The 17,753-nt window shown below is 42.5% G+C and overlaps 1 protein-coding gene across 1 annotated transcript; it reads left to right on the top strand.

Moving 5' to 3' along the window:
* Nucleotides 1-11,717: 11,717 nt before the first annotated feature.
* LOC104913417 (E3 ubiquitin-protein ligase SMURF1-like) lies at nt 11,718-16,094 on the top strand. Its single transcript, XM_031555864.1, has 7 exons — nt 11,718-11,847; nt 12,504-12,612; nt 13,233-13,366; nt 13,486-13,551; nt 14,427-14,502; nt 14,831-15,069; nt 15,865-16,094. Exons 1-7 carry the CDS (start codon nt 11,748-11,750, stop codon nt 16,077-16,079), a joined length of 939 nt encoding a protein of 312 aa, XP_031411724.1. The 5' UTR covers nt 11,718-11,747; the 3' UTR covers nt 16,080-16,094.
* The last annotated feature ends 1,659 nt before the right edge of the window (nt 16,095-17,753 follow it).

Raw genomic sequence — 17,753 nt, 5'->3', positions numbered from 1 at the left:
GCTCTCGGTGTGAGCATGGAATTCAAACCCGTGCACCGTGTGCCTGCAGACAGCCCGGTGCTCCACGTCGTGCTGCTGCCAGTCCCTGGAGAGCGTGCAACCCCAGCAGCCGGGTGCCTGCTTACTGACCCACATTTCCTCAGGCAGAGTGCAGTCACGTGTCTGCCGGCACCGGGAAGAGCATCGCCTTGCCTGGAAATCAGATGGGAACTGATGGAGTTTGGTTCATGCAACCGAAACGCTTGTAGGGAATTACCACTGGGTGACTAATAGGTGGTTAGGTAGGTTTGGGGTGTGCGTGCGTGCTTCCTGTGGACAGGGCTGACTGCAGAGCAGCAGCACAAAAAAAGTCTCTCATACATTGTTCTCATCTCCTGTTGTAGTTTCTGGATATGACTGATTGTTAAATCAGATCCTTGGTTGTTTTTTTTCTGCATAAAAAAGCTTTTATTGTAATTCCTAGGCAAGAGCATTACAATCCACGGGATGTTTTTCCTGCAACATGCAGACATGTCATAGAGAACAAAAGCGATTCTATGTTAGGGTTAATAGAGCAAAAGTAGGTGAATGAATGAAAATTTGGCTTCAACAAGCTATTTATATCTCTATAATTACAGTCTTTTTATGGAACAAGCCTGACTTCTGTCCCATCCTCTTCCTTTCCCCCACTTCCTTATTGCTATTGTCCTCCCTCCCTCTCTACAGCTGACGGTGCAGCCGCTGTCACCTCCTGCTGTCTGTCCCCACCTCCTGCTGTCTGTCCCCACCTCCTGCTGTCTGTCCCCACGCAGCCCTGCAGCCCTGCAGCCCAAACCACAGCTGAGCTCTGGGTGCTGCTGCTGCTGGTGCCCTCTGCCAGCTGGGACAGACACAGCCGTGGCTCTGGGACTTGCTATGTTTTTGCAGTTGTAAACAAGAAGGGTTGAAGCCGAGCTCTCTAAACATGACAAAATGCAGAAGGACAGTAAAGAGCACTTTGGAGCACCTTGGGCGGATGCTGAAAGGGATTATAACAGACTGAATAATATAGGAAACAAATCTAAGATTTTAGAGTTCACTTTTTCCAGTGGCTGATACCAATATCCTGAAACAGCCAATGTACTTTCTTCAAAATCAGAAGCAATGCCAGGAATTTAACTTGAGCAAACAAAATGTTTCTTTCCTTTTCCTGAATTTAAACTTTGCACCTTTATTTTCACTTGTGTTTAAGTTACTGGGGTTATTTTTCCTTTCTTGTAACTAAGTGCTTAAACAATCAGCTTCAATTACTTGGAAATTTGACCTGAACTTTTGATAACATTTTCCTAGGTTTTTGCATGTCTCTTCAGTCCTGTGAGGCTTGATGGATGTGATGTGAATGTAAGCTGCTAATGAAGGCCAAGAGAGGGGCTGGGAGGTGATCTCCTGCATGTGGCTCAGCTGTGTGCAGTGGAACGGGCCAGGAGAGCAGTGCAAGGGGCTCATGGGGTGCCTGCTTTGTTCATGGCACACAGTGTCAGTTATGTGTAACAAATAAAAGTGCTCACTTCATTTTTCTGGTATAGATTTCCTACAGCAAAGTATCCAAGTAGTATTTTGAACTAATCTGGGGCGTTTTTTGCAGTAATGGCTTTTCTTGACGAAGTGCTTTAAAACAAATGCAGTCTTCTCACTTCAGTGCTCTAAACTGTTTGGTTTGTATTGACAGCATCTGAAACCAGCAAAAGAATTGAGGTTAGAACTGCATGCTATACATGTACAAGAACTGGTAATGAGATTATAATGAAAGAGAGAAGTCAGCAGAATGCTTGAATTCTATCTATCTTGGGCAAATCCTGCAGTTTTTTTCCCCACAGGACACAAGGATGGTTTATAACCCAGTACCAAAACATTTATCACGGGCCGTTAGGCTGTGCCACTTCTTTCAAGCACCAGCTCCGTCTTGATGATCTGCATGCTTGCTATCCTCAGGTTGATAACTGCAGCCTGGGAAGCCACAGGAAGAAAGAAGTTTTTCTGAATGAGTTCCAGCTGGTTCAGTTTTTGGCTGTCCCTTTGCTAAGTAGCCCAGAACAAAACGAACTCGATGCTCGTGGCCTTTGCACGCTCTTAACTCTTCACTGAATATTGACTTTCAGCATCCTGGTTTTAAATCTGAGCTCACTCTTGGGTCTGTTCACAAAGTGCTCCTCCATCTCATCTGGTTGTTATCATGCTTACTGCAAAACAGATTTGTCAGTGAGGAAGGCAAAGCTGCAAGGACACGAAGTGGTTTCTTTGGTGGTGTGGAGCCTTTAGCTTTGAAAAGCTTGACGTAAGCCTTGAGACTTTTTATCTTCCTTTCCAAACATGCCAAAAAGCACTCAGCATTCCTCAGTTAAAATATGAACGCAGAAAACAACTGTATGTGTTAGAAGTTGGGGGCAATTAGTAAGTCATTTGTTACCTGAGGTATGCGGTTCTAAAGCGGTGATGCAGTGCCGATGCCTCTCTTGCTATAAGTATAAAGAATGCTTTTCATCTCCTTACCAAAAAAATAATAATGGGATGTTGATGGTTTCTATTGAAAAGTCATCCAGTATCCCTCAGAATTTGTTCTGGCGATAGTGGCTGAAGGTGCAGCAGTGCTGGGAGCAGTGCTCGATAGGTGCTGCTCTTTGCTGAGGATTTCTAGCAACTGCTTGTTGCAAGAGCTATTGAAGAAATACAAAATGAGCTTGTGTTTTAGAAAATCACCTTTAACCCACTGCATAGTTTTTCCCAAGGTTTGTTCTTTTGGTATCTGAGGATTAGGTCGGCTAAAGTTATCTTTCTGCCAAAATTCTGTGCTGGAAATTCTTTCCTCTGATGTTTCAAAAGAATGAAGAAATGTGGATTCTTGAATGGTTTGACCACGGTGGTCACGTTTGAGACTTAGAAGTTCTAAAAGTAGCTAGCAGCATTTGTTGTTTCTTACTTTTGGTGCCTTTAAAGACTTTTTTCTTGCTGTTCACTTTGCTGGCAATTAATGTCAGTATTGGAGGTGTCCTGGGTCACCACAGCAACTTCTTACCAGCAACCTTTCCTCAGTTCCCCGTGCAGCTTTATTTCAGTATGGATGCAAGCAGTCCTGCTTTGATAGGAGCCCAACTCGCAGGTAAAGCTTTAACACAGGTTTCCATCTGAATTAACTGATACTGTTCTCCTGATGCATTTGAGCCTATATGACTAATAGTTTACATAGTTTACAACTTACACATGACTTAACACCATTCATTTTTGAAATAATAGTGCTGTTGCTTGCAAGCAATCTATTTAGTGTTTGATGAGAACCAGACGTGAGTTTTGTACTGTTTATTAAAATAAGCTAATTAGAAAATTTGGTTCCTATTGAGTTGATTTTGTACCTTATTTAATTGCTGTAAGATATCAAAAATGCTCAATATTGGCTCTGTATACAAAAACAAATCTCAGTTTTCAAATTGAGATTAAGTACGCGTGAAATTGTATTCATTTTTCCTCCCACAGCATGGTGTTTTATGTTCAAATTGTTGTGCTGAAGTACTGATGCTACCTGTGTGTGAGGGACTATAAATACCAACCACTTTTTGGAGACAGAAAATGGGTTTTAGGTTAGAAGTTTAGTGTTCCTATTGAAATGGCACTTGGCTGTAGACCTCCAGCACGGTGCTTCCTGCTGACACAGGTTCTGCAGTGGAAGGGCAAACTTTTTTCTTCCTCCTGCTCTGCAGGAAGATGGTTTGAAGCAGGCCGGTGTATGGGCAGAGAGCTGGAGGTGATGCTGGGCTAGAAAATACAGCCATCGTTGCTCCCCACACCTCAGGTGTAACAGCTGACCCAGGTTTGGTGCCTGTCATTATTCCAGCAATGTTTTGCACCACAGACAGAACCTGGGCTGGGTCTGTTTGAACTGGTATAGTTGCTTGGCTCGTTATAGACACGTGGTAGATATACTCAAACATATTACTTCTGGTTTGGTCTTTTGTTTTCTGCTTTTCCCTCCTTAATAAAGCAGCAGAGAGCAGTTGTGCTGCTTTTCCTATCGGACTTAGGAAATGCATGTCTTGTGAAAACTCCAAGTCCATTAATTGGATGGTGTTTTGTGGGAGGAAGAAAGCTGCTAATAGTATAAACGTGCTCATAACTGGAGTCTCACAAACTGCTTATAAAAAATATAGTTGTGCTAATGGTGTGGGTTGCCCCACAGAGAATATCTGGGAAGAGGGGGATCTAAATTTCTGTGTTTTATAGCGCACAGAATGCTTATTGGAAAAGACTTTCATGTACTGAATTAGTAAGCAAGTGATCAGCTGCAAGGGAGAATCTTTGCGAGCTTCTGTTTGAAAATGAAAATACAGTGCTTAACACTTCATACATTTAACTTAGGAAAGTGGAGATCAGAGAAATTAAATTAAACACACCTAAATTAAATGATGACGTAGCAGTAGAATGTGGTGCGAGGGCTCCCATTCTCATGAAGGAGTTAGAAGGTCGTTTCTGCCCAGGCAGTAGTGAAAACCAACGTAGTTTTGGACTCATTTCTAGAGTGCTTGTTGGCTTTTCTCTTGAATTTGATTCATAATTCATTGCTGTTCACCCGGTGCTTTCCAGAGGAACAATTCTGTATTTGTGAAGACTTGGCCAGCCTTTCCAGGACAGACCTGTTGTTTGCTGAGGTCACGGCATCAGGACTGCTTTGAGCTCGGTCCTCAGCTCCTCCTGTTGTGAGCAGCATTGGTTGAGTGTTCTGTTTTCTTAGGTACTTGTGTGGCTTTGAAAAAGGTGCTTTGAAAACTCCAAGTGTTAAAAGTGCAAAATATTTTTGGCCATCTTAGTAAAATTCAGTTTGGAATCTGAGTTATGAGTGCGTGTGGGTGGAGGAACATGTTTTTCATGCTTTAGGAATTTTTTTCCAGATGCTTTTTCAGCACTTGGGTAACTATAAAAGTGAAGTATTAAGACTTCAGCACAGTTTTTATTTAAATGTAATTTAAGAAAATGGAGCCACATAGCTTTGTGGCAAGCTTTCAACTTCAGAGCAATGATCTTGCACAATGCACGTTGGTGTCTGTTTCAAAATGTGAGCACAAGTATGTGCAGGCTGTGCAGATAAGCCTGTCTTGATAAATACTCTTTGCTTGAAAACAGAAATTATTCAAGTACGTGTGGCTGGGGACACGAGATGTGGAAGGGAAGAAATGCAGAACTGTGTTGTTCCCAGTGACTACAGCTTGCACAATCACGTGCGGAGTAAATGTAAAATGCTGGGTTTGGTTCCAGTATGAATCTTGTCATTTAAGTTGTTTTAGTTAGCTGTCAGCTAAGAGATAGAACAATATTCTGATCTTGGGGCAAATTAGTGATGTTTTAACAAGAATTTGTTGTTCTTTCCAGGTACTTCTGTTTCTTTCAAGTGTGTGCAGAAGCTGACGCTATAGCTGAAGCCTGAGCATATGGACTGTTTTCAGGGAGCTGGGAGAGGAGACCATTTGTGGATGCTCTAGCAAAGCAAAACTTGACTGAGTTTGATGAGTCTTGGCGGCAGAGGACTGAGTTTTAAAAACCATGGAGTAGTTATATATAACTTAATGTTCTGTTCATGTTTTCTCTGGTTAAAGAGTGGTCAATTGAGTGTTTTTTGAGAAAGGCTCTCTTTGAGAACGAGTCTTCCAGCTGCTGTGAAATGGGGATAGCAGTAGCTAACTTAGTTCTTACTTCCAGTTTGCAAAGAACGTGGTTGTGCTCTGAATGTGGTGCCAGATGGTGTGCAAGGAAAAGGTCCAAGGACGTGAAGGAAACACGTGTTGCAAGGGTACTTCTCGATGGCAGAATTACTGTGTTCTTGCCCCAGTGTTCCTGGTTGTGTTCCCTACAACTAAGAAATCATTGTAGGGGCAAGGTAAGCTAAAGGTGCTGAAGTCACTTTGAGAGGTTTGCCCTCAACAACAGCAACAAAAAAGCCCTGGACCTAGTTTGAGTGAGAGGTGGGAGTTCACTGTAGCTGGAATTTGCCCCATTGTATAAGGGCTAAAGAAATTCCTTGGGTGACCTCTGTTTCAGATCTGGGGCTGGCTGAGGACAGCTGTAACAAACACTGCAGTAGTTGGGGTTACTTGGGTTTTACATCTGAGTAGAACATAGGAGATTGCATAGGGAGTATGAGAAAGTTCTTGGCCTGCACTAGAGGAAGGCATAGCAATCTTATAAGAAAACTGATGCAATAATAGGATTTAATGAAAAATGTAATCTGGGAGTTAGCCTTTGTATCAGGCATTTGTTACGGGTGAACAAAGGGGAAAGAAGAGAAAGAAGAGTTAGTATGAGAGATAATTGGATATGCTTATTTCTACTTGTCTAATTTGTGTGCCTTTCTCTGATTCAGCATCGGCATTAATTCAGCTTCCTATTGATCTCTTCTTTTTATTTAATCCCTGCAAAGTTCTCCAGCTAATTCCATAACTCTTAGTGTTTCTCCAAGGTTTGTATCTCAGTTCACTCTAAAACTTGCTTTACTGGTCGTGTTGCATGCAGTCTCAGTTAACTGGAAATGTAGTGGTGTTTGTTCTTCCAATAGTCCTGCACTGACTTTTCAGTGATTTACTTTATGGAGGGTTAATCAGACCCGCTGCTGTATACATGCAAGATATGAAGACCTCAGCCAGTCAGTGCCCAGGAGGATTTTTTCAGTTTGAGTAAGTTTTAGGAATCTTGGAGGTGAAACTGTTGGGTTTTGTCAACTTGCTGTTGTTTGTGCTGTGAGGACTCTCTCTCATGCATGACGTTTTTATGCTTAGGTAGGATGGAAATCTGATTCTTGGCAAAGTGGATACTTTAATGACATGTTAAAGGAGTAATAAAAATGGCTTTTTCTGGGTGTGTGGTTTTTTGAAGAGCTCTTCAAAGTTGTCTAGTGTTTGCAACTGGCTGCATGAAGCCAAGTTCCAGCCCACGAGGAAAGCATGCCTTGAAAAGAGGCTTTGATTCTCACTGCAGCCTACACAGAAGGGCCACAAAAAGGCTTCGTGCATCAAATCCAGCAACTCTTTGAGAACTGAGGTTTTCTAATGAAGCATTGCTTTAATCTGGCAGTTAAGTTTGGTTCCAGCTTCAGTACAGGCAGTCTTCAAATGCCTGGCTGTGATGTGTGGCAGCCCCAAAGTCTGAGGGTTTGGGCTGGTTTGCAGAGGACTGCAGGTCTGGTTGGCACCGTGGCACTGAGAGCATTCATGAAGGTCACTCAGTGTACACATCAGTGGATACACGTGTAAAATTAGTTCTGTACAGATAATTGGTTTCTTTGGCAGATGTAAGACTCAGTTTGGTTTCTTTTCTGCGTTAAGCACTGCAGTGATTCACTCACTGTAAAGTTAAAGCAGTCCGTGGATTTATGCATTGCAGTCTGAAGCAGACAGAGGAAGACTAGAAGTATTCTTAAAGCAAACAAGAAAAGGACTAGAATAGAAACCTTGGCCTTTGTGGTGACAGCTTAAGCTTCGATTTGTGAATAAAACGGTACCTTTCAGTTCAGTGATGTGGTTTGCTGCAGAGAAGCCACATTTTGACACACTCGCTGCCTTTACCCTTTTCCATTCAACTTGCTCTTGTGCCCTATCAAACATAAATGATTGTCAGCCTTAAAAAAACAAAGCACTTGAACACCTTCGCGGGTTGCCTGGTAGTAGAAATAAAAACAAACGTTTTATCTGCAGCGAAGTCTCATTTAAGGTTATGTGCACAGAAGAGGGGCGATAAGCAGAGTCCTGTTTCAGGGTGCTCTGGGCGATGGCTGGGGGCATTTCTGAGCACTTTGCACACAAATTGTGTAGAAGAGTTCGAATGGGAAGTGATTTCCCATCACAGAGCCAGCAAAGGTTTTAACTGTGGGCTGTGGTGCTTTGGGCTGTTAGAGCAGCGTGTGGTAAATAGCTGACGCTTGTGCTTTTTCTTTTTTGTGTGAGCTGTTTGTTTGTTTGTGGAAGATTTGCTACACTTGGAGCCCATTATTTTTCCGTGCAGTCTTTTGCAGACTTTTTCAGGACGGAAGAGTCCGACAACTTGCAGTGTTTGTAATGCTTATGCTACAAATCTCCACGATTAAAGATGGTCTGCTCAGAAATAAATACTAAGTGAAGTCCTTTGTACGTCATTAGCCTGCTGGCCTTGTGTTTACCTTCTGTCAGAAAGTAAAATGAATATATCCTGGAATCTAGCGGCGTGTTTGCACAAGAACAAATGATTAACTTGGAATATCAAAGGGAAGGCCAGAGATGGCTGAGAGGTTTGTTTGCCAGCATCCCTCAGCACGACCTTCCCCCTTTCCCAAGGAAAACGTGGCCGTGGCCGTGCTGCCGGTGGCCTTGTCTCCCAGTCTAACCGGAGCGCTCAGCTGAATGCTGCTGGCTCAGATCGTAGCCACGTGTAAAAATCCTTCATTTCAGCAAGGAGGTGCTTACCTTTAACTCAGAGCACGGAGCTAAGTGTGAATTATTGCAGGCCCTAACGCAGATGCTGCTTTGCATTGGTACAGACGGGAGTCTGCTGAATCTTTGCACGCTGCAAAACTCACCTACCTGGAAACAAGGACAGCAGCATAGCGCCGTGCCGAGGGAATGCCGTGTTACGTGTGAGCGAATGCACTGTCGATGCAGAGAAACAGCAGTGTGAAAGACCTCCCTGCAGACCGGCAGCTATCCTTTGAGCCCAGTGTGAAGCAGGAACTTGGCACCTGAGCACATCTGTAGGCAGCTCTGTTTACCTGGGGACGTTTAATTGTTCCTCACCCGGGCTCTCCTCCTTCCCAGGAAGGCCGGTCACGCTCCGGAGGCCGCTCGCTGGTGAAGCAGCAGCTTTCTGATGCAATGCTCAGCCTGGCTCAGCGCAGGCAGCAGAGCCGTGCTTCCCTTCCTACACCTGCTGCAGCTCCTACAGATGATTCACTTCTGCTTTGGGAGGGGGTGAAGAGCCGGGGGCTGGCACGGAACTGCTCGCCTCCCTCGGGCTGCGCTGAATCCGCAGGGTGAATCCTGACTTTGTCTAAGCCTCGTCCTTTCTTCACCCTCTGCCAAATATGCTTTCACATTAATGCTTCACCCAGCTGGCTAATTTGGCCTTTGAAATTATCTCAGTAATGTCAGGTGCTTAAAAAAACATTCCCATCCCTTTATAAATATTATAATAGGGATGTGAAGACATTGCTTCAGTGTTCCTTGGGATCTACAGTATAAAAAGAAGTTCTTGAGTGCTGCATAGCAATCCGGAGTGCAGCATAAACAAATAGTGTGTCAAGCTGGAACAAGTCGGTTGGCTTTCAGAAGGCAGAATGCAAATGTCCGAGACAGGAGAATTAGTGCCTTTTGTAATTCTGAAACAAATGGGAGCAGATTTCTCCTGCTGATGAGCCATAAGCCTCGTTTGAAAGAAAGGAAAAGCACTTTGCAAAGGCTGGATGCTGGGTTTTGTGCAAAGCCCGAGCAGAGCAGCCGGTTTGCAGATCAGCATCCATCCCTTTCCCTGCGCCTCGTCTGTGGGCAGCAGCCTGCCATGCAGGGGTAGCTTTAATAACTTCTTACGCTTTTGTAGGTAAATCCAGCTGAATTCAGGGCTTTCAGTCTGAGATGGCAGCAGCCAGATCCCAGATCAGACTCGCTGAGGTCCTGTTGGAGGCTGTGCATTTAAGAAGCAAATTGGGCACAGCTTTACGGACCTGGAGGTGCTGTGTGCCCACTGCTGATGTGGTTTCGTGTCCAAGCGTCCCAGTGCTGACTTTTGTCACTTGTTGCTTTACTGGAATTTAGAAATGGATACCCTTGAAGTGATAGGGCACTTGAAAATATTTTTCTTAGTGAGTTTCATATGCAAATAGTGGAGCAAAGCCAGAGGTCCCTCTCAGGCAGCCTGTTCCTACAGGTTGCTCCATAAAAGTTTGTCTGCCACTAGCTGTTATGCCAGTGTTCTTACTAGAAAGAATAATGGTTTTTTTGCAACCTAAAATTGAGGGTTTCACAGGCTGCAACTGGCAAATTGGCAACCATGCTCCTTGCTGTAGACTGAAAGCCTGTGGCAGAGAGAAAAGAATTAACTGAAAAATGTAATTCTTTGGTAACAGCTTTAGAAGCTGCGGCTGCTGGTGAGCTCTAGAAAGCACACCTGAAATGTAAAGTAAATGTGATAATTGTATGGTCAGACAATATGCAGATTGTAACAGATGGAGTACATATCCAACTTCATAACATATTCTTCGAATTGGGGATGGAAAGTGGCAGTTATGTTGAGTTATGCGATTCAAAAAAGAAAAAGCTCCACCACTCAGAGGAACTTTAAATTCATTTTGGCGAGTGCTGGAACGTTCCAGTTCTGATTTTACCTGGACTCATTGCCTGCTCTTCTGGTTCTTTTTTCCTTGTCAGGAGGAGGAAATTAAGCTTGGCCCTGTTGTGCTTCCATAGAGCAGCAGAGGCTGATTCTGTCATCCTGTTCTATTTCAAACCGAATTGCCACGGTCCTGCAGACTTTTCCTTTTTGGTCAGCTGTTAAAATGCTCAAGAGGAGCTTTCCCTGAACATGCAGTTTACCAATCTCAGAAGCACATAATTTTTAATCCATTCTAAAAATAGTTTCATGTAGTGGCTGCTTTAATTATTAATAAAACCGAAGGATTTGTGTATTTTTTTTTCCTATGAACATCTGTGTTAAGCTGGGATGGCTCTGGGCTGTTGGCTTGTCATGTGAGATGAGGCAGTTCTTATTCTGCAGGATGTTTCAGCTGATGGACCATTGCTGTGGAATTCCAGTGGAAGTGCAAAAGAAATATATACATCTTCACTGTGCCCAGCATAGAGCTGCTCTGTGTAAATGCTCCTGGGGCTACTGGAAGTGCAGGGCCAGGCAGATGAGAAGCATCTGTGCTGGGGGAAATGACCATCTCGAGTTACTTGTGAGCGTTCATTCTCGTGCTGAAGGATAGAACTTGGTGGGGAAGAGACTCCCTCAAAGGCTAAGTCTTATAAATACCTTTCTTGGTTCTTTTTTCTCCCAATGTTAGGCAAGTCAGAGCTCTCATGTTCTCATGTTTGGCTCTGTAGTTACTTTTTCTGGCCTATGAGTGTAATGGATGCTGAGCTACTTGAATTATTGAGGCTGTGCTGGGCAGCCCTTACTAAACAGCAGAAATTAGGCTTGTAGCTGGTAGTAGACCAAATAGAAATGGAGATTGGTGCAGGTTTCTTGATCTCATTTTTGCTTGAACCACTCTGTTAATGATGGAATTGGAGAGGGGGAAATGATGTCTCAATTGTGGCCCTTGCAAAGGAAAAATCTTGATGCTTTCTTTTCCCTCAGTATTTCTATTTTCTCTTGAATGAAGTCGTGTGATGTTCATCTCAAAACCTTTCTGTATTGGCGAGGTGTTGAGGCTGTTAGAGCAGCACCTCCAAGAGTTGGCTGTGCTGATGCCCTGAAAAGCAGGAGGCTGCACAGTGTCTGCTAGGACCTGGTGCAGAGGTCACCTCCAGGAGCCCTGAACCATTCTTGGTTCAAAGCCTGCATTGTAAGATGGGTGAAACAACTGCAGCAAAATCTTGTTTAAGCACATAAGCATGTAGCATAGAAAACAAGGAGGCTTTGGCACAAAGAGATGTGCAGCAAATCTGTACTTTGCAACAACGGAACAAACCAGCAAAGTCCATTTTCAATCACAGATAAAGAACATGATGCTCATATTTAATATTTGGGTTTCTTACAAGAATTAAGATCAGTAGTATTGTAAGGGTATGGTTGCTGTAAGGCTTTGTTTGTTCTTAAGATTTCTTACTGTGGTATTTTGTTTTGCAGTATTATGTGCCAAGAATCTTGCAAAGAAAGATTTCTTCAGTAAGTATGCCTTAATTGTATAACTTTCTGCTCTTAATTAATCAGGTTTATCTCTAGATTGTGCTTTACTGTCTTGGCTCATTTTTGTGTGTGGTTCTGTGTTCTGTGGTTCATGCTTGCAGTAGCATTGCATTACTGCACAAACACACGTTGTCCTGAACTGTATTTGGGTGGTGGAGGTTCCAGTGCTGGCAAGACCAAGGATCTCAAATTCTTGTTGAAAGTCTGGCGGTGAGACTGCAAGCAGGTTGCTACTTACAGTTCTTTCTGTGGGTTACAAATAGCATCCATCTCTTGTGGAAGTATTTGCAAAACATGCCAGGGGACCAAGTAAAGTATCCCAGAGCTGCAGTCTCAATGTTATGTTAAGGATTGAATAAAAATGCCCACTTTCCAGTATGCTTATACCATTTAAGCTAAACTGTTAAATTAAGCACGTTTAGCCTGTTTCCTAAATTATTTTACTATTTATGACAGATAGAAACGTGTAGTACCTTGTTCTTTAAATAGGATCTGCTTTCTCTATTTTTGGTTTGGGGATAATGGCAGCTTTCCTTTCTTGAGGGGAGAAAACATGCAGGACTTCATGATATCATTATCTGGGAAGAAACAAAACAAAAAGTATGAAGTGTAACAGCCTCTTTTCCCTTCCACAGGACTTCCTGACCCATTTGCAAAAATAGTTGTTGATGGGTCAGGTCAGTGCCACTCAACTGACACTGTGAAGAACACGTTGGACCCCAAATGGAACCAGCACTATGATCTGTGAGTTGTTCATTAGGTCATAAGTAAACTCGTGTGTATGTGCATATAAATATATATATATTCCAGAAATTTATCTGATAAGTGAAAGAGAAGAATTGCCACTGGTGCTTCATCATGCGTTACCAAGAAGAATCATATTTGCTGAGGAGGACTAATATTTGCAATAACAAAAAAGTACCTGCTAATAAAGGTTTGCTTCTGTTGCCTCTAGGTGTTTGAATTTGGAAATATGTGTATGTTAGGTACAGAGCACCACTGCTTGGAGTGAGCTCTACAGGAGGAGCGCAGTTCAGCTTTTAGAACAGATTGTCCTTGTAGCGATTCATTGTCTTCAAAATATTAGAAATATAAATTTTAGAAAAGTTTTCTACATCAATTAGTTTGACGCTGAGGTTTTAATGAGGCTGTCTGTGGTTAATTTGTGCTGCAGGAATATTAATTTAATGTGCTATGTAACGTGCAGTAATTCATTAATAACAGCATTCCAGGCTTAAGCACTTCTGTATTTATAATAAAGGAGCGTGACCAATGTGCTCCAGTGTAGCAGAATTTGAACCACAGAAATGCTGTGAAGTGGTATTTTTTTCTAAAATGACTCTTCTGATATGTATTTTTTTTAGATATGTTGGGAAGACAGATTCCATAACCATCAGTGTATGGAACCATAAAAAAATCCACAAGAAGCAGGGAGCTGGCTTCCTGGGGTGTGTCCGACTCCTCTCCAATGCCATCAGCAGGCTAAAAGATACTGGATGTAAGAGCAGCTCCTACCTGGCACAGTCAAGAACCTTCAGTGCCTTGTGTCTGAGTAGTGAGTAGTGTTCTCTCCCAGCCCCTCAGTGTTTTGTTGATGTTTCCAATTCTTGTTTGCAGACCAGCGTTTGGATCTATGCAAACTAAATCCCACAGATACTGATGCTGTGCGAGGCCAAATAGTGGGTAAGAATACTCTTAGTTAAACATTTATCTTCTTAAATACACTATGAGGGCAAATGATGTATTGAAGAAGAAACCCATAGTTATTGCTTCGGCGCCTTTTCTGTGTTGTTTCTTTAGGTTTTAATGGGATTAGGTTACGTAACAGCAATTGTTTTGTTGTACTCCTACAAACGAGTTGATTTGCTCTTATTTAATAATGGCAAACAATATTAAAAAGAGGGAGTGGATTTGGCAAGGTTCCTATTGCAGCTCTGGAAGGCTGAAATGTTACTGTAAAACTAATAGCTTTTGGACCAAGATGACAGGCAAACAGGACATTACCAGGACAGGATAAGAGAGACCTAAAGAAGGTAAAAGAAATTTTGCAAATTGCTGTTGCAATACCATCCTTGATTTTGGGCTATTTCAATTTCTTTCCACTACTGTCAATGCTGGTTTTGCATCTAACTTAACCCATGTCACCACATTGCTCTGCCTCCCCCTGCCCTGCCCTGAGCCCAAGCTTTTCAATAGACGTCAGTTATGTTCAGCGAAATCAGAATTCTCACCGTACTGATGACATCTAGTGGTGAGCAGTTTCCTCCCAGCTAACCTTCCTGAAACCTCATGAAATGCAGATGCGGGGCCTGATATTTGATATTCACAGAAATAGAACCAGCTTGTTTTGATGATGTGATGCCTCTGATGTCTTTCCACCCTTTTTAAAAAGTCAGTAATGTGTCAGGATTGTGGAGGGAGCTGGGGCGAGTGGTGTGCTCTCACATGTCAGCATGGTTTTAGTGTTCTTCAGTGTTTTACCTGTGTGAATGTGGGTTGTCTGGTTTTTGTTGTTGTTTAGGGAACAATTATTAACTTGCATTTGGTTTTTATTTCAGTCAGTTTACAGACACGGGACAGAATAGGCACCGGAGGTTCTGTAGTAGACTGTAGAGGGCTTTTGGAGAATGAAGGGTAAGGATTCCTTTCTTTACACTTCCTTAGAAAACAAGTTTATATGAGGGAAGAATATAATGACTATTATCTTCTCTGGGAATATGTAACAGGTAGGAAAGCTGTAGCTGAGTGCTTGCTCAAAGAACATCAGCTAAACTGACTAGGACTTGATATTTCTTGTTACCAGTGCTTCTGGCACTTCTGTTTAGCTAAGAAATTTGGTGTAAGAAAATGGCATGTCTTGGGTTGGAAGTTACTTGAAGTAACGGAGAGAGAGAGAGAGAGAGAAAACTTGTTTCTGCATTCATTTCTGTGATGGAAAATCCTGAAGTTTCCCCATTTTCAGAACGGTTTATGAAGATTCCGGACCAGGGAGGCCACTGAGCTGTTTTATGGAAGAACCAGCACCCTACACAGACACTACAGGGGCTGCAGGTGGAGGCAATTGTCGCTTTGTAGAGTCCCCCAGTCAAGATCAGAGGCTTCAGGCACAGCGACTTCGGACTCCTGAAGTCAGAGGTCATGTACAGACACCTCAGAACAGACCTCATGGTCACCAGTCTCCTGACCTACCTGAAGGCTATGGTAAGAATTTTCCAGAACCATTAAATTTAAGTTTTCAAAAGACTTCAGAGGACAATTCTCCCATGTTACCATATTGATGTGGTTTACCTGTTAGGACACGCAGTATCCGTGAGCATCTAATGGTCTGCATTTTGGAAAAGGAACTAAGCAGTGCAGCTGCAAGTTTGAGATTGTCTAATTAGCAGTTGTCTACTCCAGGATACACTGAAGGGTTGATGGTAAATTAAACATGAGTTTGTGGTATGATGCTGTTACAGAAAATTCACTGCTAATCTTGGCATTGTATCTAGGGAGAACGAATGTAAAGAGCTCTTTAAACTAGAGCAGTAATGCTATTTTTTCCTTCCCCCTTGGCGTATCGTGTAGGTTTGAGCCCACATTTGAGAAAAGATCAGGAAAATAGAAAAGCAAAGAAGCCAGTAGTACAGAAGATTAGGAAGGATAAGATTAAGGAGAATTTAAAGCTTGGAAAAGAGCACGCCAAATCTAGGAGGAAAGAAATCCAGTTTGGGGGTTTGAGATGTCTCAAGATCTAAAAATAAAAATACAAACTGAAACATGCTGGATTTTTGAGTTTGAAAAGGATTGCTGAACTGTGTAGTTGAGTAAACTTGTGAGGACTGTGTTTAAGGGCAAAGTAGTCCGTGCTGCAAGAGATCAGGTGGGATGGCTCAAGTACTTTCTCCTAGCTCTGACAGAAAGACAATGTACGTTAATGGCTTCAAACAAACTGTTTATTCAGGTTGGTTTTTTTTAGAGTTGTGCCTTACAGTAATCTTCCATCCATTTTCACAGAACAGAGAACAACGGTACAGGGACAGGTTTATTTTTTGCACACGCAGACTGGAGTTAGCACATGGCATGACCCTAGGATACCAAGGTATGTATTTCTAGTTACAAACTCAGGGCCATGGGGTGGGATTCTGTGCATGTACAGATGTAAGCTGAATCTTTTAGAGCAAAAATCTGTGAAATCTTTAAGAGTAATAATTATAAAGCAGACTATCTAAACCTAAAGGGAGAGACATGAGCAGGAGGTGATTTTGGATCTCTCCAGTCAGCTTTTCGCCATACATTAAATAATGACTTTTTGAAAGAGAGAATTACCTACCAGTGAAACAAGCAAAGAGAAGTGTGTAGTCCTTCAGGAATTACCACTTGACAAACCCTTCCAAAAATGTCAACGTGACTTCATTATTGGTTTTGTGAAGCTGGATTTCTGAATCAAATATTTTTTGTTTAAAAACAGCTTGGACTACAAATTAAATAAAAAAGTGACTGCTTCCTGAGTATTGAATTAGTAATTTCTGCTATAGCAGTGCCCATTCTTGTACAACCGAAGCTGAGAGATTCCTTGTTGTCTTTAAACTTGAAGTAGTGTTGGGGCTTTTATGCTTCAGACCAATGATTTGCAGCTAGGAAATTCGAATCCTCCACATGATTAATCTAGTAAAGCCTCTTTAAAACTTAACCTGCAGTTAATCCAGGTCTTTGTGACTAAGGTCTGTCTGTCTTCCTTGAGGAGCTCTGAATCTGGGCTGTTTCACTGCACACCCAATTCTGTAGCAAAGCACAGCGTTTGTAACTCTTCAGCTGCTGTGTTCATTGTATGATAGACCAGTGTGGTACAGGATATTAGAAAAATTATACGCAGTAGTGTAGGCAAAAGTGTTGATACAACCACAGTGTATGGGAGGATATGAAAAAATGAGGTTTAGAGGGAGATAAAATAGCTGATGTTAGATTAGCTGGTGCTGTTGGAAGAAGAAATGACAATACTCATTCTTCATGTCACTCAAGTCTGGCTTGGATGCCCAAAGCCATATTTCTTCTTCAAGTGATCCTGATGTACTTAATGAAAGCTACTGCTTCTTTTTGCTATAGATTTTAGCCAGCTTTTTGGGACCAGCAATCTCCTCTTACAAAGTGGAGATGGCTTTTCTTTACCACCAAGTTACAGTGCAAAAATGTAACCTTGGCATTTAGCACAGATGTAGGTTAAAACTTGTTGTAATCAGATCTCTAAAGCACTTGCAGATGCGCAGCTGATTGAAACAAATGGTTACAGCTATAATCTTCTTTCAAGGAGCCTAACAAAGGCTGGTCTGTCTCCCTGTGTACCCCACGCTGGCTTATGCCATCCCTTGACAGTAATGAAGCCTTTGATGTACAAAGTGTTCTAGCCTTTCTAAAGCCTCTCATACCCTTATGCTGATGTTGGGTTGTTAGATTTAGGTAAGGAAATCTAGGGAGTGATGTCTTCAACCCTGCATAATAGATAAACTCACCTCAGCTGTCTAGAGAATACCTCACTTAACAGCATTTCTGCCAGAACAAGAGTCTCCACGTTCCCCTCCTTTTTCTTGCCATTGTCGGTACTGCAAGGGGTAGCTTTAAAGCATTTTAAATTCTCGAGCTGTAAATACATCCTGTGTGTTGAATTTAAATGCTATTGTGCTGCCTGGAGGTGAGTGATTGCCTTTAGCAGCGCTTACACAGAATGGCACCTTAAAGCTATCACGAATGAAAGGGATGAACAGGTCAGTGAAGCCTTACTGTGAGCGATTTCTCATACTTAAGTTTCTAACCTTGCTAATTAAAGAGGTGAGTTTTTCTTTTTAGGTGATCTTAGTGTTTGGCTGCCTTGGTTTCTTAACCTGCTGGTTCTTTGGAGGCAGTGGTTG

The sequence above is a fragment of the Meleagris gallopavo genome, chromosome 16 (assembly GCF_000146605.3).
Source record: "Meleagris gallopavo isolate NT-WF06-2002-E0010 breed Aviagen turkey brand Nicholas breeding stock chromosome 16, Turkey_5.1, whole genome shotgun sequence".
NCBI classification, from domain to species: domain Eukaryota; kingdom Metazoa; phylum Chordata; class Aves; order Galliformes; family Phasianidae; genus Meleagris; species Meleagris gallopavo.
This window is presented reverse-complemented; position numbering and strand designations above follow the sequence as displayed.

What these genes read in the sequence shown, in the direction of transcription:
- LOC104913417 (XM_031555864.1), top strand. Translation starts at nt 11,748, where the DNA reads ATGGTTGCTGTAAGGCTTTGTTTGTTCTTAAGATTTCTTACTGTGGTA. An exon ending in TGCAAAGAAAGATTTCTTCA is followed by an intron (nt 11,848 to 12,503) that starts GTAAGTATGCCT and finishes TCCCTTCCACAG; the next exon opens with GACTTCCTGACCCATTTGCA. An exon ending in TGGAACCAGCACTATGATCT is followed by an intron (nt 12,613 to 13,232) that starts GTGAGTTGTTCA and finishes TATTTTTTTTAG; the next exon opens with ATATGTTGGGAAGACAGATT.